Genomic DNA, 22,891 nt, shown 5'->3' on the forward strand with positions numbered 1-22,891 from the left:
GTAGATGTATATGTGTCTAAGTCAACAATCAAGAGAAGACTTCACAAGAGTGAATATAGAGGGTTCACCACAAGATGCAAACCATTGGTGAGCCACAAAAACAGGAAGACCAGATTCGAGTTTGCTTAACAACATCTAAAAAACCCATTACAGTTCTGGAACAACATCCTATTGACAGATGAGACAAAGATCAACTTGTACCAGAGTGATGGGAAGAGAAGAGAAGGAAAGGAACTGCTCATGATCCAAAACATACCACCTCATCAGTGAAGCATGGTGGTGGTAGTGTCATGGCGTGGGCATGTATGGCTGCCAATGGAACTGGTTCCCTTGTATTTATTGACGATGTGACTGCTGACAAAAGCAGCAGAATGAATTCTGAAGTGTTTCGGGCAATATTATATGCTCATATTCTGTCAAATGCTTCAGAACTCATTGGACGGCGCTTCACAGTGCAGATGGACAATGACCCGAAGCATACTGCAAAAGCAACCAAAGAGTTTTGTAAGGCTAAAAAGTGGAATGTTATGCAATGGCCAAGTCAATCCCCTGACCTGAATCCGATTGAGCATGCATTTCACTTGATGAAGACAAAACTGAAGGGAAAATGCCCCAAGAACAAGCAGGAACTGAAGACATTTGCAGTAGAGGCCTGGCAGAGCATCACCAGGGATGAAACCCAGTGTCTGGTGATGTCTATGCGTTCCAGACTTCAGGCTGTAATTTTCTCTGCAAAGGATTTGCAGCAAAGTATTAAAAAGTGAAAGTTAGATTTAGGATTGTTTAGTTTGTCCCATTACTTTTGGCCCCTTAAAAAGTGGGAGGCACATATAGAAACTGTTGTAATTCCTACACCGTTCACCTGATTTGGATGTAATTACCCTCAAATTAAATCTGAAAGTCTGCAGTTTAATCAAATCTTGTTTGTTTCATTTCAAGGCCATTGTGGTGGTGAATAGAGGCCAAAATCTGAAAATTCTGTCAATGTGTGTATGTGTATATGTGTGTGTATATATATATATATTATAATCTCTGTCAGGGCTGGGCTTTATTTGGAGTTATTCTATTCCTAATTATTCTTTGTAAAGCCTATTTGGTACATGAAGTCAAATTGGTACCATGGTTGCCTTAACTCTTTTTCGGACTTTAAGGGTGTTTGTTCTGGGTCTTATTAGTCTAATGATTTAGTTTTTGAGAATCTTTTTATTTGGATGAGCCTATACTGGATACAAATTGTACCAAGTTGGTAAAAACGCATATGGTTTATTGTATTTTGAGATGATTACCGATAAGTGTAATCTGGGTTCCTGTAATGCAGGAGGTATCCATTTACCTATTAAAAGAAAGAAACTGTTTGTGTTTAAACAAATTAGATATTGTTTTTGTGCAGAAGACTCATCTCCTCCCAGAGATTCTTCTTGGGGGGAATAAAGCTTCTATCTAAAGTGACAATTATAGTGTTCTATCTGAATGGATTGACCACTCCCCACCTCAGTTGGAGCTGGTTACAGCAGCATTTATTACAACTGATATACCTAGATAGAGGAGCTTCCAGGTCTGATATTGAACAATTTGTTGTTTTTTTTTAAAGATGGGGAACAGCTGCTAATGCTTTAAATCTACTAATTGGTTTCTTTTCCAATGACTCTAAATTTATAGAACTGTGAGCATGCATGATTTTGATAGTGCGGGTTCGTCCTCCCTTTCCCTCTTTCTTTTGTCTCTTCAATATTTTCTTTCTCACCCCTCTTTACTTTTTTTTTTTTTTTTTAGAAGTTGGGTAAAAGGAGTTTTTGATAGTAAAAGTTAATTACAGGCTGAGTCTCCCATATCCAAAATGCTTGGGACCAGGGGTATTTTGGATAACGGAATATTCCGTATTTTGGAATATTTGCATAGCATAATGAGATATCTTGGGATTGGGACCCCAATATACACACAATGCATTTATGTGTTATATACACCTTATACACACAGCCTGCAGGTAATTTTATACAATATTTTCAATAATTTGTGGCTCAAGCAAAGTTTGTGTACATTGAACCATCACAAATCAAAGGTTTCATTATCTCAGTCATGCCAAAATTATTCCATATTTCGGAATATTTGGATATGGGAGACTCAACCTGTATTGTTTTACATTTTCTAAAAAGTTTTCCAGTAGGGATCTTAGATATTATGTTTTCGCATTATATTTTCTGTTACTATTTGTAAAATAGAGTGGTATAAGGTATTTGGACATAAAATTACTATGAATGTTTCCTGTTGTTTTGCTTATGTAACTTATTGACTTTTGAAAATGCAATGAAGACATTTAAAAAAAGCTTATAGAAAGAGTTAGTGAATCCGTTTGGGCCAGGCGCCTTTTCCACTGGAGGAGCTTTGTTCGCATCAAGAATTTTCTTGTGCTGCCCACAGGGCCTTAAAAGAGGCCAAAACGTCAGCATCTAGTCAAGGAAAGTGTAAATAATGCAAAAAATTGTTAATGGGACACATCTGTTGGTTGGAATGTGGAGCTATCTAGTTGTACAGATGTGTCCTCTTGCATCCTTGCTGATCGCGTTACAAACATGCACACGCATCGTGCCAGGCGGTTACCCGCGGCTGCATACGCACCATGCAATCCTATGGGGTCCCGGTGGGAAAAAATGCTGGGATGACAATGGCCATATACCAGACCCCGAGGGTCTCGGTAGAATATACAGCAAAGTGTTTAGCAGTTGGAGAAGACTGCAAAGACCAGAAAAAGAGGAAAGAAAAGAAATGAAAAAAAAAAAGATGGGAAAATAATGGAAAAAAATGGGTAGTTATTTGAAGCCACTTGTGTATTAGGCAGACAATAAATGTGGTCAATGAATAGGTCTTTTGTGGATGCCAAAGGCACAAGCTTATGAAATAGTTTAGAAACGTATTCCAGTAGTTCCATATTGGAGATAGAAAATATGAGGCATACCTAATTGTTTGATCTTGACCCATCTTCTTAGTTAGCTAATTTGTCTTTCACCGCTGTCATATCAGTTTGTAGGTCAGCATGAGCTATTAGGTGGTTATTGTTAAGATTAAATTAATTCTTGCGTTTTGTTCTCCAAACCACCTAGCCCTGTAATCTCAGTGTGCTAGACGGACGATTCCACCCCAGTCAATAGATTGGCCCAAAAAGCTGTAAATATTTGAAACATCGATAGAACCATGAGAGGGGCATTGGTATTTAGAACTAGTTCTAAATCAGCAGGGGTACTAGTACTGCAAGCGACAGGCATGACTGGCAGAGTGTGCAGAGGGCACTTGTCTAGACATTGAGGAAGGGATCACTGAAAAGTGAATTGTGGGTGGGATCTTGTGGTGGTCTGCTTTCTTAGGAGGCATAATATCAGTCTTTAGAAAGGACACCGTACAAATGGACTGTGTCAAGGCCCGTCAGTGCAAAGGCGACTGAGTATTCATTCATCACTGCATGGGTGTAATGAGCATATTAATAAAAAGCACATCCTGGCACTGTACCATCCGCTCTCACAATTATAGTTGCCACCTGGAGCAGCAGGGAAGGATGTTCCAAATGATTCCCAATATAATGGATGTTTGTGTGACTGACCACAATATTGGCTATCTGTAGGTATATAGCCAGTAGGTCAGATGGGTACCCAGCCAAATGATAGCAGGCACACTTGTAAGTCCCAAAGCTTTCTCTCAGGCAGTAGTGATGTGGGTGCTCATACAGCGCAGCCTGAAAGCTAAGGGAAGGCACAGTAAATGGTGGAGTGAGAGCTGATGCTGAGGTGTTGGTATTATTACTAACTGTGAGGGCTGGGAAAAGTTACAAGGGACATGTAGCTCACTTGGTGTCCAACATGGGCGTTGGTAGTCCTGCGCCCGAGGTCTGTACAGCCATCATGTGCTGTGCATTCTCATTGTCACAGGATCCAACTGTAGAAAAATGAGCTTCCGCAAGGGATATATGTGCAGCAACAGGAGAAGCTCCCACCTAGTTAGCTTTGTGGAGCCTCTGGTGTAAACAGCTGGGTGCCGCCGCACCACACGGCGACTGGAAACCAGCCAGCAAGATGGTGCCATCGGCATCCTGGATCAGATCACCGAGGGGGTCTTTGGCGGCAGTAGGTGGAAGGTAATGGGCAGACACCAGCGGAGTTCTAGGAATTAGTGTCCACCATCTTGGGCTTCTTAGCCACCCCCCTTCCCTCTACACATTTTAATGTTACCATGTTTTGTTTTGTTTTTACCAATTTTAGCACATTATTTGCTAGTGTTACTTAGAGCATAATTATCAATTAAATTATTTTTTTAAAGCTAAATCTGTCTGAAAACTAGGTTTATTTGGTGTTGTACAGGGGGTGTAATGGTGCATACACACTGTCAGACTTGCTAGATCAACGATGAACGATTTGACCAACGATTTCATGAACGATGAACGATTTCTGACAGTATTAAAATGAATGAAATCGTCCAAATCTGTCTGCAAGCACAGTCTGTCAGATATTATCTGACATGTGGGAACGCGCATCGTTGGTCGATGCATGCCCTACATGTCAAAGATATGAACGATTGAACGGTTTTTACAATCATTATCGTTCATTTCTGATAAGAAATCTGACCATGTGTATGCACCATAAGGAGTGAGATGACCAACCGGAAGCCTCAGTCGAGAAACTGCAGCTTCTGATTGTTCTTCCCACGCACGTGGCGTCAGCGGTGTGCTGACGCCACAATTTGAATCTTTAGATCGCATTAAAAGGAGGAGCCCTGAGAGAGCTGTGATAGTGCAGTTTAAAAAATATATTCTATTGGGTATATTATGCTTAAATGTCAATAGAATGCAGTTTTCAACATTCAACAGAATACATTTTCGTAGTGTAATGAAGGAGTTTGAGTCCTGCGATTTTTGAATTACTGTTTTTTTGATTAAAGTTTAATAATTTAATTATTTTGGCAGCAATTTTCAATTTAGTTATCTCCAATTCTTTTTCTCTCTCCCATAGCCCCCTGCAGAGTATGCTGCCGTTGTGGAGCTGAATACTTGGTGACACCAAGTGGAAACTGTGTGCGCCGAGAGGAATGTATTCATCATTGGGGTCGTCTCCGCAGGCAGAGAGGTGCCGTCTGACGCAGGGAGGGGCAGAGAGCTGCTGACAGTGTGTGAGAATTACATGGGGATGTGGATGCAGTGAAATTGTATGTATACATGTGTTCGTGGGCAGTGTTAATAGTTTAATAAACAAAAAGGTGGCTTATGTTAGGAATGGAGATAGAGTATTTGAATTGAATGAAAGCTGTGTATTGTGAGTGCTGTGTATGGTGAAGGAGGCGGGGGGTTGAGAATTGACATTGGTGGATGTAGACCAGGCTTGTAATAGGGGAACTAACCATTGAATACTTTCATTTTTTTCTTTATTCCAAGCGCCTGGAGGTTGGGAAACTCATTACAGTTGCTGTTCTGGTACTGTTGGGTCAACTGGATGCCAAGTAGCTAAGGTTTGTTTCTGCACCCTTTCCATGCAAAAAATTAGAGAATTATTATTATTATTTTTTTTCTTAAATGTCTATCTGGAATGTAGATTGTTCTAATCTGCTAGAGCAGGAATGCATGTTGAGTATTTTTGTACAGGTCTCTATTGCTTCTAAAAGCCTTATAATAAACACTACAGTATTCCTTATTACTTGTGTTCCTAATAAATACTGAAGTATTGGCTTCACTAATCATTTATTAAAGTGATATAAATGATTAATATAATATATCCCATTATGTAACTGAAGTAATTCAAACATACATTAGTAGCCTACAAACATAACCGTCACACCAAGAGTATGACTCTCATTCCTATCTACCTTTTTGCCTTCCTTATTGACGGTGTGCGGGACAAGTAGACTTCCTCACTGTTTTCTTCTAAAAAATACAAATTAACATGACGCTTTATAAAAGTGGTTTCTGTTCTGTTACATTTTTACTCCCATTGCATTATTGTTTCCTGTGTGGACCGCTTCTAGAAAGATTTGTGTGGCTTGTCCTATTCTATTTCTGTGGACCACCAATAGCCCTTTATTATTGCAGAAGAGATGTCAATATTCTTCTTCTACTTCTTCAGCAACATGTACAGGACGGTCGTAAAGAGAATCTGGATGGTTTTGTAAAGACATTTGAGAAGTTGGAAACTTCTAATGAAAATCCTGGAGTTTATGCTTTGGATTGTGAAATGGTAAGTATTAATATAGGTGGGTGCAAACACATGTCTGACTCGCCTCACCAGACTGATTCGGTACTGCTGGGGATTAATTCCTTTCACCAGCCAGTCTCTCCTTTACTTGGGCTGTGGAATAGCAGCGCACATACTATTGTAAGTTGCCACCAAAACACATCAAAATAACATTTGCCACACTTAATTTAGTCCTCTGCTATACAGAATAAAAAAGTGTTTGCATACTGCTTTCCAACTTAGCATAACCAATCACCAGTTTGTGATTTAAACTCTTGTGAATTTGCTATGAGGGAGTTGTCAGACCGGAAGCCTGCAAAGCTGGTTCCAGTCCTCCATTGTTTGTGGCCTCAGCCATCCCTATTTTTTTTTTTCAAACTCAAAGGCACCCCTGACTAATAGTCAAATCCTCTTCTACTTAAGATATATAGAAATAAATGTTCACACTCCCGGAAGACACATTCCTGACTCCTCATTTTACCTAGTCTTTTTTTACCTGTCTTTTCAAGGTATAATCAGGGATCCGTGGAGTTTTGGACAGCTCCTGGTGTCGCTTCTGTTGAGGTAGCCCACCGAGGAAGCTGTGAAAACCATCATGCAGACTTTCTCTACTGTATCTATAGTAGGCATGGTGGGGAAGAGGCTTTTATATGTGGAAAGAAGGCAGTAGGAGTAAAGCATTACGCTGTTGCAAGTCTCTGGCTGCATTTAAGAAGGTCTGAATGGCAGCAGTGGATTTCTCTGAGCACTGAATCGCAATTCACCACAAATCTTCTGTAGTATGGATTTGCAAAAACGACGGCTAACCTGCCCAAAAAATAGACCTGCTTGTGGCAAGCGAGTTGTATTAAAATGTTTTTACGTGGTTAACATTAAACAAAGAAAAAAACATAAACCGCCCGGGCCTCTTAGCCTAGTGTGGTATTGGGAAATATGGTGAGGGCCCCCCCTATTTTCCAGTAATTGGCACCAAACCAGCTGGGGTTGCTGACACTATATCATGGGGGACAACAAGCTCTGGTTCCCCTGCCCCAAAACTAGTCAGTCCAGTGCTGGAATCACAAGGTAAGAGTGGGGGCCTAAATAGTGGGGGCCCCCCTCCCCAAGGAACATTGGGCTAAAAGTTTAGGAACAGCCAAGAACTGACCAATGAACGCATCCCCACCTAATTTACAACGGGGCTCTGGGAAGCAGTAGAGAAGTTTTTTTGTCATGCCAAGATTCTGGATACTACGTGTAACGAAGAAGACGTATCCCCTTTATGTTGTATTTAATTGGTGAACGACGGCGTTCGGAGAAGTTATTATTTATTAAAACACTTCATCTGTGTCCTGTCTTTTTTGTGTAATATTTATTTTTACAGTTTAACTACAGGAGCCATCGGGACCTTAATGTCCAGGCATGCTTGCACTTGTAGTTCAAAAAGTGCAATCAAGCTGTGGCAAGCTTGCTGGATCCTGTAGGTCACCTGTAAAGAAAACAATATTCTGTAACTTTCTGTTACTAATTACCTCTGCACCCAAAGCCCAGGAGGTGCGGAAAAGAGCACAGGGCTGGTTGGTTGTCCTTGGAGGATATTTTATTTTGGGGTAGTCCCTTTTCTAGGGATTCCAACCCTGAGCTGAAAAGTTTGAGTCTGGTTGCTGTTATGGAGACCCTGGATATCGATGCCAGATTTTAAATGACATTCAAACCAGATGCATAGTAAATAGTGTATTTATAGTGTGCAATCTGATGTTGATGCTCATCTTTTTCAAACCGACGGCAGATCCGAACATAAGTAAATTTACCCCAAGGTCTTAAATTGGCTTACATGTAGAAGAATACTAAAACAAATCACCCCAAGTGTCTTTATGTTCATCAGGATGAGTTGTCTCTTATTGAGTAATGAGAAGTTAAAGACCTTTCTGTGTTTAACCCTGAGAATGTGGAAAGCCTCATTAAATATATCAATAAAACTATGTGCATACTGGATGCTCCCACTGCTGAGGATATTCAGGACTCTTCTTTTGAAGATAAACACCTGTGTAATTCATAAAGTCATTAAAAATGTGCTTGAGAATGAACTCCTCTTGATAAGTCAATTGAATGCAAAAAGGAAAGATGTACCATTTGCTAGAGGATGATTGAAATTTGGAATTTTGTGTCTAAAGTTGATTCCGTGATGGCATTGTGGTTACGTTCAATGGTAGCAGGCCACCAGTCAGAATAGTTTAATGTCTTTGTCATTCGAGCCTGGTTTTCATTTTGGAAAGAGGCTGGATGAATTAATTCGGAGAAGGGAAGAAAATACAGGAAAGAGATGAGAGCAGTCGATTAACAAACAATTTGTTCACAATTTGTCCTACAAGGCAGTTGGCAATCTTCATATAAAATGGTCTAATAGACACTTCAATAATTTAGAGAAATGGATAGTATCCAATCCAAGCAAGTTTAAAGTATTCACTATTAGCAGCACTGTTGCTTTATTTAATGTATTTAAAACTGATACATTTTTAGCTTCCATATATTCAGAGTGTATATAGGCAGTCTGCGGATATATAGGTCTCTAACCACGCTGCCAAAAAAGATTAATAGGCTGTATTATCCCGGATCAAAAAGCAGTCGCATAATAGCGGCATAAGTTCAAGATAATCCTTATAGCTGACAAAGCCGTAGTGCAAATGATGTATAGTGCACCAGCTGTAACACACACAAACTTCCAGTTGGACTATAGTCCAACTATATAGTCCTTGGTGAGAGTACACAAGGCACTTTTCAAGCGGATACCTCACTTTAGTGGCACGGAAGGGAGACTGTCCAGAAACAAGCAGTGATTATATGCAGGGACATCGGGCCAGTTTCTGAGGCGCACGTAATACATTTGTGATTAGTATGCAAATGCAGTAATACGACAGTAGTCTGAGCCATATGGATCTTTATGCAACGCCCAGCAGTTCCATTTGCAAACGCAGCAATGAGAACTATCACTTGCATTCACACCTAGTCTATGCTGGATGCATGAAGTACTGCATTTGCACGACTTAGATGGTGACAGTTGTCATCTGTACATACGCCCAGTTGCCACCCAGAAACGCCAATTTCCCTTACAGCATATGATGGCCAAGATCTGTTTGAATTAGAATTGTCCAGGCATACACAAAAATGTGTAGGCGAACAGTGTACATATGCGCAGTATGATCTGTTTGTATTCAGAGCTATGTGCAACTCCTGAGTCAATCCCATCATCCCTCCTTTCCTGTAGGAGATGGAATCCAGAAGTTTGCCGACATGTTTTCAACAACTCTGTATATGTGGGTACACAGAAACAAGCTACAAAACATTGCATTTCCAAACAAAGATGTATTTGTAAACTCAAAAATACTACAGACCCCGGCCTTGAAGGAGTTTGTATTCAGCATGCACAAAGGTGTTATTGCAACAGTGCCAGTACAGTTCAGTAACAATCATATGCAAATATTCTCAGAGCAAGAGCCATGTAGAAAGCATTCAGTATTTTGGACCTCTGATAACAGGAATGTATCTGACAATCTTCGGACAGCCAAACAGGAGTAGGTTTCTTAAGCAGGGAGGTACAAATAGCAGTGCACTCTTTCAACACCTCGTCTAGATAGAAAGCATGGCAAAGACAACCACATATTTTTGATTTCCTTAGTTGCAAAAGAGTTCATACAGGTGAGTGGGAAGTGCCCAAGCAGGTAGCTCAAAGAGCCAGAAGGTGTTGCATATAACCTTGTCCTCAAGGCAAAATGCAAAGGTGAAGAGATTTTATTATCGCTACAAGGATATCAAAAACAGCCGGATGCTCAGTCAACACATGGGCTTTTTACCTGGGCTATGTGTTTCCACTGATCACAAGAATCTTAAATTATAAAGCATAGGTTAAATTCATGGCAATGCTGCCATTCTGTTCTTGGGAGCATTGTTTGCAACAGAAAAGTTTATGCTACAAGAAGAACCATTGTTACTACCTCCCATCCCAATTTGTTGCACAAAGAGTCTGTACTGCATCCTTATCCAGAAAAACTTGCATTGATGACATGGAAGCTGAAAGTGCATTATTGAAGAAAGGTTCATCATACAAGGTGGTGGAAATTCTTCTGCAAGCTAAAAAGAAAAATTCTTCTAAGGCATATTAGGAGGTCTGGAGAACATATACTTTTTGGAGTGCGTCAAAAAAGATAGATGCTCCTACTGCCATGATCTCTCAGATCTTAGATTTTCTACAAGTAGGTCTGCAAAAAGGCCTAGCACTTAGCCCACTGAAAGTTCAAGTCTCAGCTTTGTATTTTTGGACCTTCAGTTATTCTCAATGATTTAATGAAGACATTCTCCCAGGCAGCAATGAGTATTTATCCATGCTCAAATTTATAGCACTGTAAAATCTCCAACTAGTGCTAAAGATGCTGACTGAAGAACCTTGAAAACTTGCAGTACATTCCTCTGCAGGCACTTGCACATAAGGTTCTATTTCCAGTTGCTATAACTTTTGCAAGAAGAATAGGAAAACTACAGGCCTTATGGCACAAAGGGAATGGGTATGTAATACTGGCAGTTGGGATGCCTCCTGTCAAAATACCGACAGCGGCATCCCGATGGTCTGTATCCCGACGGGTCAGGTAAATATACTAACCCTACCTTCTTGTAGCGTAACATTAACCCCCCTCCCTCTTCATGTCTAAACCTAACCCTCCCACCTTAGTGCCTAACCTCCCCCAAAATCTAATCCTAACCATGCTATGCTGCCTAAACCTAACTCCCCCCTCCCCACAGCTAACAGCTAAGACACCCCCAGCTTACCTCTTTCAGGATGGCGTCTGTCTGTTTTCCGTCGTCGGCATTAAGATGGGCGTCGGTATTTCGACGCCTATCTTAAGTCCTGTGTCGGGCTTCCACTGTCAGGATTTTAGCCTGGCGGCATCCCGTCCGCCGGTCTGCTAACTACATCCCGCACAAAGTCTTCCTTAGACATGTATGCAGATAAAGTGACTAAAGTCTTTTCAAATTCCATCTGAATCCACAAATTGTCTTGCCAACTCTATCTGAAAACCCACAAGAAAAAGAACTACACACTCTAGATTTAATAAGAGTGATTTCCATATCTCTCACCAAGATGAAACAAGTTCACAAGACAGATCTCTTCATTCTTCCAGATGGCTCACAGAGAGGTTAGTCTTCTATAAAAAGTACTCTTGCAAGTTGGATAAGAGATGTAATTGCTCAGGTCTATAGAAGTAAAGACCTGTAAGTACCAAAAGTTTTGAAGGCACATTTGACTAGTGCTGTTGCAACATCTTGGGCTCAAAGCACATGCATCAACAGAGCAGTTATGCAAGGCTATAGTGTAGTCATGTTTTCTTCCCACACCCAATCTAATAAATGTTGCCAATTCTGCATATACAAAATTTGCAAACAAAATACTTGCAGTTAGTGAGCAATAAATGTGTTGAATGCAGATTTGTTTCAGTTCTTGATTGTTTCATATGCCCCCATATTAACTGCTTTGGTACCATCCCATTAGTCAGAGCTGCCCTGGAGTTCTTCAAAGAAAATAAATTCTCAGGAGAGAGCATCATTTTATTTTATTATTCCTGGTGACTTCCATAGACTCATACGATTTTAGGACCTAGACATCACTAGAACATTAGAACATTAAGAGCCGTATTCAATTAGATGCGAAAAGTTGCGTTTGGCAAAAAGCGTTTGCATGTCTTAATTAACTCCGCCTTCACCAGCTTTGATTCAATCTTTTTGCATACTTTCTCAATGCGCGCTCCCGCTTTTCGCCCTATCCAATTGCGAAACACTCAAACGCATATGTGCGATAATTGCGCATGGCGAAACTAGCGAAAAGTACAGCATATTTTGGGGAAATCATTCTGTACCCCATAAAAAGCCTAACTGACAGACTTCCGGTGGGCGGGGCATCAAGCATGGCCGCTTTTTAGTTCAGCTCCTCTCTGAAGGCTTAGGATCCAGTGTCATCCTGCAAAGCCTCTCGATTTATGGGCTTCTCCTGATAATACCATTAATTTGGAGACCCTGGAGATACCTTCATTGCCAAGGAGCGCCTTTTGATTGCACCGTAGTCCGGCCACCAACTTAGATGGCCTGCATGAGCGCTGGCAGCCTGTTTGGCGCGAAACACATCTGAGAGCTGGCGGCTCTCCCAGCGGAGTTTCCTGCATCTGCCCTCCGGCCTTGTCTAGGAGGAAACACTTACCTGCTACCTGTCGGCGACCCCAGACATCCTGCATCGGACACGCGCGGGTGTGCTGTGTAAACCTGGCGTCGGCGGGACCACGCGGTGCGGCTGTACGTAAAGCTCCCATCTAACCGTCTGGTCCCTGGAGATAACGACTTTACGCTGCGCTGTTGTCAGCCTGGAGGCTCCGACTGCTGGATCTGGCTGCAGGGAGATTTTACCTTCCGGCGGCGGGAGATGTACTCACCTGATAGCTTGCTGTGAAGCTAAAGACGTGGTTCCCTGCTCTCCCCGGTGATCGCGCTGTTTGTCGGACGCTGGACGGGCTCCTGTGTACCTGAGGGGCGTTTGTGTGAGTACCGCTGCTACTATCTCGGAACATATCGCATAAACGACTGTGCTGGGGGAGACTCACATCAGGCATTATGCCTTTCATTGTCTCTAACTGTGGGATCTAATTAAGAAGGGCTGAGAGTACTGCCGCTGAGACTTCCTTCAGACAGTCACATAATTGAGAAGCGGCCAAAGTTTACTGCCCTGATACTTACTTGGGGCTCGTCACGGATGTGACTTTCGACTCTGACCCCTGGCTATTCAGCTTTACAAGAAGATACCGAGCCCTACCAGCCGAAAAAATTTGGCTACTATAAAACAGTCTGGAACGCCAGTGTCTGCTGTTTGACCTATTGATCTTACTGGTTGGTGACCAATCGTAATAACTATCCGACTCCCCTGCTTCTCTTCCAACGCCGGTTGCCAGCCAAGGTGTTAATTTTATCCCCATACCGCTGTATCTGCGAGCTGAGGAGGATTCGCTGGTTCTGACCCTGGACTGCTGATGACCGGACTTTCTATTTTTGCTATCCTGGGAGAGGGTGGAGGCCGGGGTGCTTGGCTTGCTACACTTGGCTAATAATCCGGCTGATCCTGATCCTGGACTTTGTTGTACCGTACTGAAAATCTGATAAGTAACACAGCTAAATATATATACTTGCTGTTTTTCTTTATGTGAGCTTTTAGTATATTGTACTTTGAACAGTGAAGATATAATTGCGGTTATTATCTGTATTATATCTGATCTAATATTAGTGCGTGGCTGCCATCTACTGGTCATAGTGACAAACAACAGTATCTAATTCTAGCCTCTAAGCTGATGGACATTTCACAAATTATCTATACAGCATTGTTGCCACATACTAGTAGTAACGGAAGCAAATTTTGTTAGTTTTACTTTAAAAGAACACGGTGTATCATGGAACCATATTAGGGCTTCATTATATAGAGGAATGTAGTTCAATCACTATTGTTCAGAATATAAGGCATGGGTGTTCGACAGAGTGATGCATATTTTTGAATCTTCATAACATGTCTACAACTTAGGGATGGTTGATGCACATCTACTCCTGAACCGTGCTTTACCTCTTGTTAATTTCCAAATTCCTCAACAAGACACTAAATTATCTGACCTTATTATCTGCGAAGGATCTACTTTGAGTAGAATTTTCAAGGGACCTCACGTTAGGTTATGGACAGATACGTCCGTAAATCTATTCCCGCTACATCTTCACAAGGGTCGACAAGTAAAATGGGCAAAGTAACTAAGACTCCAGCTAAAGTTGTTCCTCCTTCTCCATCACGTAGTGACACTGCTGATGTGGAACCTGAGGAAGCTGCAAATTTCAGTCATCATTCTCAGGGTCCTTCATCGGTTGCTGAAACTGCTCAGGAAATTTCTAAAATACTAATGCCTTTAATAGATAAGAAACTGGATTCCCTCCAGTCATCTTTTGACGCTGCACTTGCCAAAATAGATTCAAACACCTCCAGACTCGCTACCTTAGAGCAGCGAGTTAGTGATGTAGAGGATCGCTCTCATGATGTGCAACAAATTGTAGGTACGCAAGCAGAAAGCGTTCATTCGCTTTTAGTCAAAATTGATGATATGGAAAATCGGCTTCGAAGAAGTAATTTGAGGTTTATTGGGGTACCTGAGCAAATAACTGGTCAGGCTCTGGTTCAACTGGTAGCCCACAAAATTCGAGCAGCGCTAAATTTGTCAGAGTATTCCATTTTGCCCCACGTAGAGAGGGTTCATAGCATAGGTCCAGAAAGACCAGCGCCTAATTCACGATCCAGACCGGTGATTGCAAAGTATCTAGACTTTCGAATGAAGGACAGGATACTTGCTGAATATAGGAAGACACCCACACTAATGGTAGATGGTTTTAAGGTTCTCATATTCCAGGATTTTTCAGCAGCGGTAACACAGAAAATACGGGAATTTTCAGATGTGTGCAAATTACTGTATGAGCGCAACACTAGATTTGCTTTATTATACCCTGCCAGACTGAGAGTAGAGGATGGGGGTCAAACATTATATTTTTCAGACCCTAAGATTGCTAAACGTCATTTTGGTGTGGGTATAGACAGGGAGCGCTCACCGCAGCAATCACCAAACAGATGATTGGATAACTGATATAATACTAATTTAGGGTTTGGCTCTAATTTCTAAATAACCACGATCATCCCTGAGAGTAGATTATGCACTTATATTCGCTATTATTTTGTTAAATGTGACACCAATGTTGAATACCATAATGTCTAATTGACATGAAGGAGCATTCCTCGTTTTGGTGAAGATTTTCTACTGTACTGATATACGTTTTGTTTGTTACTTTATAAGTGATATTGAGTAGTTCAGGTGTGAATCACAGGTTGCAAGTGATGAACACCACATTGAAATGTTGGAGAGAAAATAAAGGAAAAGGGTGTAAGAGACATTGCGCAGAAGTGTATAGTGCATCTATTTTTTTATGGTTTGTTTTTCATTTTTATTATTTTTATTTACATTTTTTATTTTGTTGGCTCTCTCTCGTTTTCTCTCTCTCCCCCTGGGGGACTCCGGGGCCAGAAGGCTCGCATTCTTCAAAAAGGGTGGTCTCCGCTTGCTGGGACGGAGTGCCACGTTTTAACTTAATTTTGTTCTTAGACTGTTTTGTCCCACGGCAAGGTATTGGATAAGACATGTCTAACAATATGAGTACCGGTAACACTGGGTCGCAGGTTGATAAGTAAAAATTTTTATCCTGGAACATTGGGGGTTTGAACTCTACTATTAAACGCAAAAGAGTAGTATTCCACATTGAGGGCCCCATGGATAGGGGAATGTGTTAAGGCTAGCTGCAGTAGAAAGATCAGGGGGGTGGCCATAATATTTCAAAGGAATCTGCAATATTCTATTATAAATACCATTGCGGATCCCAATGGAAGATTTTTGATTATTGACGTAGAGATTCAGGGAACCTGTTATACTCTGGTAAATTTGTATGCACCGAATGTTTCACCTCAAGAATTCATAGGAAGGGTGATGGACATTTTGGCGCAACGTACTAACTATGCATTGATAGTGGCGGGTGATTTCAATTCAGTAGAGGATCCCTCATTAGACAGACAACCGACTCCCCAATCATCTAATATGGCAATATGGAGACAATTCCAATCTTTTAAAGCAAATCATCAACTTACAGATGTTTGGAGACTATTGAACCCTACAGATAAATCATACACCTTTTACTCTGCAGTCCATAGATCTTGGTCGCGAATCGATTTGTTTCTGGTCTCAGATAGCTTGGTATCTGGCATACAGGATTCCAGATTGCATTCAATTCTAATATCTGATCATGCGCCCATTACAATTTCTTTGAGTTTAACGCAGTCATCTAGGGGCTTGAAACATTGGAGGTTTCCGTCTTATTTATACAAGTCCACTAAATTTAAAGATCACCTACTAGTACAGTGGATGAATTATCAAGACGATAATATAGAGGCATGGGATACACCAGCAATCTTTTGGGGTGCATCGAAGGCTGTAATGCGGGGACAGATCATAGCTTTTGTCTCTTCCCAACGGAAGGCAGAAGCTGCTGTGTATAAATCAATGTCAGAGGCCCTAACTTTAGCGCTACAAAATTATATAGCAGACCCTACTGATGTCTTTAGGGAAATGTATGTTCAGGCAAAACAACTCTTAGAATCGCACCTTTTATCCCAAGCTAAAAAGGATGTACTGTTCACTAAGCATAAATTTTACAGGTGGGGGAACAAAGCTGGACAGTTGCTTGCTAACATGTCTAAGCCCTGGCGTAGAAAAATTTATATCACAGCCATTAAAGATCCGCATACCAATGCTTTACTCACAACGAATAATGAAATTATAAATAAGTTTGAAGAGTACTATAAGGACTTGTATAGAGATCTTCCTTTTGATCAGTCTCGGTATGAAGCTTTGATCCCTGATGACCTGTTGCCTATATTAACTATAGAACAACAGGAGGCACTTTCTGGGAAAATAACACCAGATGAAGTGCTGTCGGCTATTTCACAGTTACAACTCGGGAAACCACCGGGCCCAGATGGTTATTCAAACGAATATTATAAATTATTGCGCCACCAGGTAGCCCCGATTTTAGTGGATCTGTTTAATGACATGATAGACAACAATTCTCCATTCCCATATTTTACAAATACAACTACAATATTGATCCCAAACCTCAAAAGGATGTGCAAAAATTAGAATCGTACCGACCTATCAGTTTGTTAAATACAGACGCGAAGTTGTTAGCTAAAATTATGGCAAGTCGCTTACAAACTATTTTGCCAGAATTACTAACTCCTCATCAATTGGGTTTTGTAAAAGGGCGTCATTCAGTTCGAGGAGTTAGAGCGGCTATTGCTGCAGTGGCAGTGTCAGCAGGGGCATCTTCAATTTCTACTAACACTCTATTAAGTTTAGATACGACAAAGGCTTTTGACACAGTGTTATGGCCCCATTTATTTAATGTATTACAAATGCGTGGGTTTAACTCTTCATTTATCGGATTGATCAAATATCTTTATTTATCCCCAATGACGTCCCTAATGATAAATGGTTGTACTAGTGCACCTATAGAGATGTTCAGAGGTACTAGACAAGGGTGTCCTCTTTCACCCCTCTTATTTGATCTAGCTATAGATCCGCTGATTAGAATACTGGAGAAGGACGATCATTTTAAGGGAATAAAGATTGGTTCTAAAACAATAAAATTAACAGCATTTGCAGATGATATAATGCTTTACATTGCAAATCCTCATGACTGCCTAACGCATATACTAGGGCTTTTGAAAAGTTTTGAAGAAATATCAGGGTTCGCGGTGAACATAGGTAAATCAGAGGCACTTTATTTGGGTTCGCGCAATTCATTACCACGTCTGCCTAGTGATGTTCCACTTAAATGGGCCAAAGACAGGATTACGTACTTAGGTATTGTGCTTCCTAGCAATTTGGCAAATTTATATCCTTTTAATTATAGACCCATTATAAAAAAAATTTCGGACGAATTAGATGGCTGGAGGAATATCACTCTGTCATATATGGGTCGCGCGAGCTTAATCAAAATGATTTCATTTCCAAGGTTAATGTACACGCTCCAAATCCTACCTTTGCTCATTACAGTTAAGGATCTGAGTCTTTTAAATAAAATATTTAGGTCCTTTATATGGAATGGTAAGCGGTCTAAGATTAGTTTGTTAAAATTGCAACAAACCAAATTGAATGGTGGAATAAGCTTTCCAGATATCAGATTATATAATAAAGCAGCTATGATCCGTTATTTGTCGGATTGGATAAATGGATCAGAGAATTATGCTAATACCTCACTTGAGCAAGAATTTTTAGACCAGGGCGATTTGATTACGTTTCTTCACTCCCGTGACCAGGAGTTACCAATCGCAATTAAAAATAATCCTTTATTGTGGAATACAAAACGAGTATGGCACTTGATAAGACAAGAGGCGGGCCTTAACTCGCACAAATCATTATTTCTTCCTTTAGTGAAAATCCACATTTTCAGTCGGGGCAGGCGACATATCCATTCACAATATGGCGTGTGGGTGGCATTCAGAGAATAGGCTGCTTGGTAGATAAAGAAGCATGTCGGGTTTTATCTTTTAGCGAAGCGGCAGAACAGTATAATGCTTTGTCGGGGTTCCCCATGGCCTTCCTGCAGGCACAGCATTATATCAACTCAGTAATCCAGATGTTTGTGGCGGAAGATTGGAATAATCCAGTAGATGACATTCTTTCCAGGCCTCCAATACTCAAGAAAGCTATTTCTAATTATTATCAGTATTTTAAAATATCTTTGGATCACGCGTCCAATGCTAGGGGACTTTCGCAGTGGGTTCAAAAATTTCCTCTGTATACACCGGAAGAGTTATTGACTGCCCTTAATTATTCCTGTAAAACTTTAACATCAACAATATATGTGGAGATGTTTCTAAACATTTTTCACAGAGCTTATTTGTCTCCGCATAGAAGTTTTTTAATGGGACGTTCGGCTTCTCATTCCTGTTATAGGTGCGGAGAAGATAATGCAGACTTATATCATTGTTTTTGGTCGTGCCCAATAGTCCGAGGATTTTGGTTACGGATCAAACGATATGCGGAGTCAGCTTTACTCAATTATGTCCCTTTCATTCCAGAGTGGGCTATTTTTGGCATTATACCTACAGATATGAGAGCTAGCAAAGGAAGCAGAAAACTGTTATTGGCAATTAGCGCGGCTGCTCGTAAAACATTATTGCAGGAGTGGATTTCGACCACCTCCCCATCTTTTGTGTTATTTAAGACAAAGTTATATAACATATTTCGAATGGATTGGGTAGAGGTAGTCTTAGAGAAAGAAAAGAAAGTGGAGAAATTTTTTGATATGTGGGAATCATATATATCTACATTATCCCTCGACGTGCGACGCCAAATATATTATAGTGTGAAGGATACATCTTGGTTTTTACTCCAGACTGTTGGAAATAATACACCAATAGACATCAACTCTGCCACGACCTAATGTGTTTTCATCAGATACAGATGATTATGGATCCTTTGGGGGTGGGGGGGGAGGATTGGGAGAGAGCTCTTTTTTTTTTTTTTTTTTTTGGGGGGGGGGGTTCTTTTCTTCTTTGGCAGACACACTGTTACTATATTATGTTCACAACAATTATGATCTATATGTCTACTGTACTCTATGTATATTTATACTTTGTGTGATTGTTATTTTGATGTATCTGATTGTGCTTATGTGCGGTGTCTCAATAAAAGAAATTGTTTAAAAAAATAAAAAAAAGCCTAACTGACACTGGAAATCAATATAGAAGTGTATTAATAGCCCTAATAAAAGTATTTTGGGTTCTTAAATTCAGTTAAATGGCTGTTATCTGCATATTTTGCATAAGTGTGGAAACATTATATAAAGCAATTTCTTTTGGAAAAATAATCGTTGTAGTTAAATTGGGGGTACATTAAAATTGGTGCTAGTATATTTTTGTGTCTATAAAGTGCAGTTGTGAAAAATGTTAATACACCTGCTGCAGTCACCTGCAATCCTAAATACCTGTCCCATCCATACAGCCACCCCAAAATACCTGACCTAGTACTTAAAACCCATTTTCCAACACTTTTTACATTTTCACCCCAAAAATGACATGTCATTATTAGGGGAATTAGGCTAATTTATTTATTTATTTATTTATTTTTTTCCTAAATGGTCATTAAGGGGGGTTGTCCAAAGGGTTCTGAACCAAGTCCCCAAATTTTTAGCCAAAAATAGAGATTTTACACATTATCATCTGCTCTGAGATGGTGAAAACTTTTCGCCGGTTTCTGTGTATGGAGTTTTCGCACATGCAAACCCTCCGCAATTGAATAGCGCGATACACAGGTATGTGCGAAAAGATCGCACCGGCGAATGCTTTTCTCCAAACGCGACTTTTTGCACCAATTAATGAATGGCATGCTTGGGGCCATATTCAAAGTGTTTCAACTTAATTGAAAGGTGCAGTGATTACAATAAAATATGTATATAATACAAACGTGTTCTACTTTTGTGGAAACTGTAAAGGTTAAACGAGAAATAAGATTGGGAACAGAATGAACAAGCTCATGTCTCCCATAAGTCCACCTCTTCCTCCAAAGATGAATAACAATAAAAGCCTGATTTTTAACTAATGATACAATTGTTTGTTGAATTAATTCTAATCGTAACACAGTTGCTAAAGTATACAAACCATTAAAGAACAAAGTGAAAAATCAAGTACATGATAGAATCAATATTTTAAAGGAAATGGATAAAAGTAATTTATAGAGCTCATAAGATTTGAAGTCTGAAATTGGTATCACATTTTTGTCCCCATAATTTTCCTATATAATTTGTTGAACTTTCTCCTTGGTTATGTGTAGTTACTATTACAGGACAATTGTGTCATTCCTCTTCTACTTTTTTGGTAAAACAGCTTTATGATGACTCCTCAAATTGCCCTTTTGGTTGCTCTGTCACTGAACCATGATCTGCTCTAGTGCTTGTAGAGAGATTGCTGCACATTCTCTTACTGTCCCATGTTTCTGTACCTAATGAGTCAGCGTGAAATGCTACTTTATCATATATTCTAGTCTGAAGAAACCTAGATCATCTTTTCACTGAACAGGACGCATCACGTTGCCATTTACTTTTACGGTGTTTCATTCAATCTTCATGCTTTGTCTACAGTGTTACACTACAAAAGGCCTGGAGCTCACACGAGTTACTGTCATAAACTCCCAGCTTAAGGTGGTCTATGACACTTTTGTACAACCAGACAACAAGATTGTGGACTACAACACCAGGTGAATTTGAGACATTGGGCTTGTAACCATTCTTGTTAAAGCTTGTACTTGATTTAACATTATTCATATTCTTTAACATGCCTGTTTATTATTATTACTACCAGTTATTTATATAGCTTACACATATATTCCGCAGCGCTTTACAGAGAATATTTGGCCATTCACATCAGTCCCTGCTCCAGTGGAGCTTTACAGTCTATATTCTTTACCACATGCACACACACGGGTTCGTTTTTGTGGGGAACCAATTAACCTACCAGTATATTTTTGGCGTGTGGGAGGAAACCGGAGTACCCGGAGGAAACCCACGCAAGCACAGGGAGAATATACAAACTCCACACAGTTAGGGCCATGGTGGGAATTGAACCCATGACCTCATTGCTGTGAGGCAGTAACTCTAACCATTACACCCTCTGTGCTGCCCATAATATATTATGTAGCTAGATAATTGTTCCCACAAAGCTCCATTGTGTTTTAATGCTTTAGAGTGCTGCAATGTCCATTAAAACGCAATGAATCTTTGTCAGAAATTGTGTGTATCCAGGACTATACAACTTGTGTTTATTATTAAAGAACACTTTTTTGGATCTATAACAGCTTTGTCTTGAATAGCCTCGGAACTTCAACTTCTAAACCTTTATAACCAAAAACGTGCCAGTGCCTACAAATCACAGGCTGTTACTTTTGGGCCACTATTTCTCTTCAAGGACTGCAAAAATATTATTTTGCTTAGAAAATACAAATCACTCTCTATAAAAGCCCAGAAGTTGCTCTTTAGGCGTCTCCTCTATTCAAATATGCTGTTGGATATTCCACTGCCACATTACTATGGTTAGACACATCCAAGTCTTTATATGAGCGAAATTACACAAATTAACTGAAGCTTGTTTCTGTGTTTTAACTTGTTTAAAACTATTAAAAAGTAACAAGAACAATACTGGACTGCAGTGGTTCCCAAACTATGCGCCACGGCACCCTGGGGTGCCTCGGGACACTTGCAGGGGTGCCTCAGGTTGGTGGTCCAGCACCAAATCAAATTCTTTATGGTCAGTGTAATGTAAATATGTGCACAAACAGGAGCACAAACCTGTCCACCACTATATAACCAAACCTAAGGGTGACCGGTCAGCACAGTTTATTTCGCTTTACTACTTCACTACATATTTTCTGAATTTCTTAATACCAAACTTTTGTCTTAGGGGTGCTGTGATAACAATGCTTATACACACGGGCGCCGTGATTCAAAAAAGATTGGGAACCACTGCTGTACTGTAACTGATGTTTTTGTTTTAATCTTTCTCATAGGTTTTCTGGTGTGACAGAAGAGGATCTGCAAAACACAAGTATCACACTGCGTGATGTTCAGGCAGTCTTACTCTGTATGTTCAGCTGTGATTCCATATTAATAGGACATAGCTTGGAAAGTGACCTTTATGCATTAAAGGTAATGTGCCATTTTATTTTTTGTACAATATGTATATATTGGTTTTACAAGCATTCCTTTTGCTTTCTCTCATATACTGTATGTAAAAGGATCCCCACCCCTAAAAAAAACAATAAAACAAACACACCAATATACACACAGGAATGTAAAGGGCAAGAAAAACTTAGATATTTGATCGTAGAGGGGAAAGCAAATGGGTGATAATTGTAAAATCTCCACTAGTGCTCTGTGAAAAAATAGTGTTTAAAAGATAACTGATATTGGTAAACTGTATAACATACATATTCTTGCACATGACTCTTATTATTTTAAGACACCAGCTGTAAACCAAGTACGAGGTG

The 22,891-nt window shown here is 40.2% G+C and overlaps 1 protein-coding gene across 3 annotated transcripts in view; it reads left to right on the plus strand.

The window, feature by feature from the left end:
- The window catches only part of REXO1 (RNA exonuclease 1 homolog), a 126,887-nt gene that overhangs the window by 91,084 nt on the left and 12,912 nt on the right, over nt 1–22,891 (plus strand). The window contains exons 10-14 of one of the 3 annotated variants that reach the window (XM_088452952.1): nt 4,995–5,108; nt 5,414–5,487; nt 6,099–6,209; nt 20,991–21,106; nt 22,412–22,550. In XM_088452952.1, coding sequence (XP_088309078.1) covers nt 4,995–5,108; nt 5,414–5,487; nt 6,099–6,209; nt 20,991–21,106; nt 22,412–22,550 — 554 coding nt within the window. Of the gene's footprint in view, nt 1–4,994; nt 5,109–5,413; nt 5,488–6,064; nt 6,210–6,715; nt 6,750–20,990; nt 21,107–22,411; nt 22,551–22,891 lie in introns of those variants that run through there. The other 2 variants (XM_088452953.1, XM_088452954.1) reach the window with 2 other exon arrangements.

This window comes from Taudactylus pleione, unplaced genomic scaffold, assembly GCF_031769625.1.
Source record: "Taudactylus pleione unplaced genomic scaffold, aTauple2 ptg000560l, whole genome shotgun sequence".
Lineage (NCBI taxonomy): Eukaryota > Metazoa > Chordata > Amphibia > Anura > Myobatrachidae > Taudactylus > Taudactylus pleione.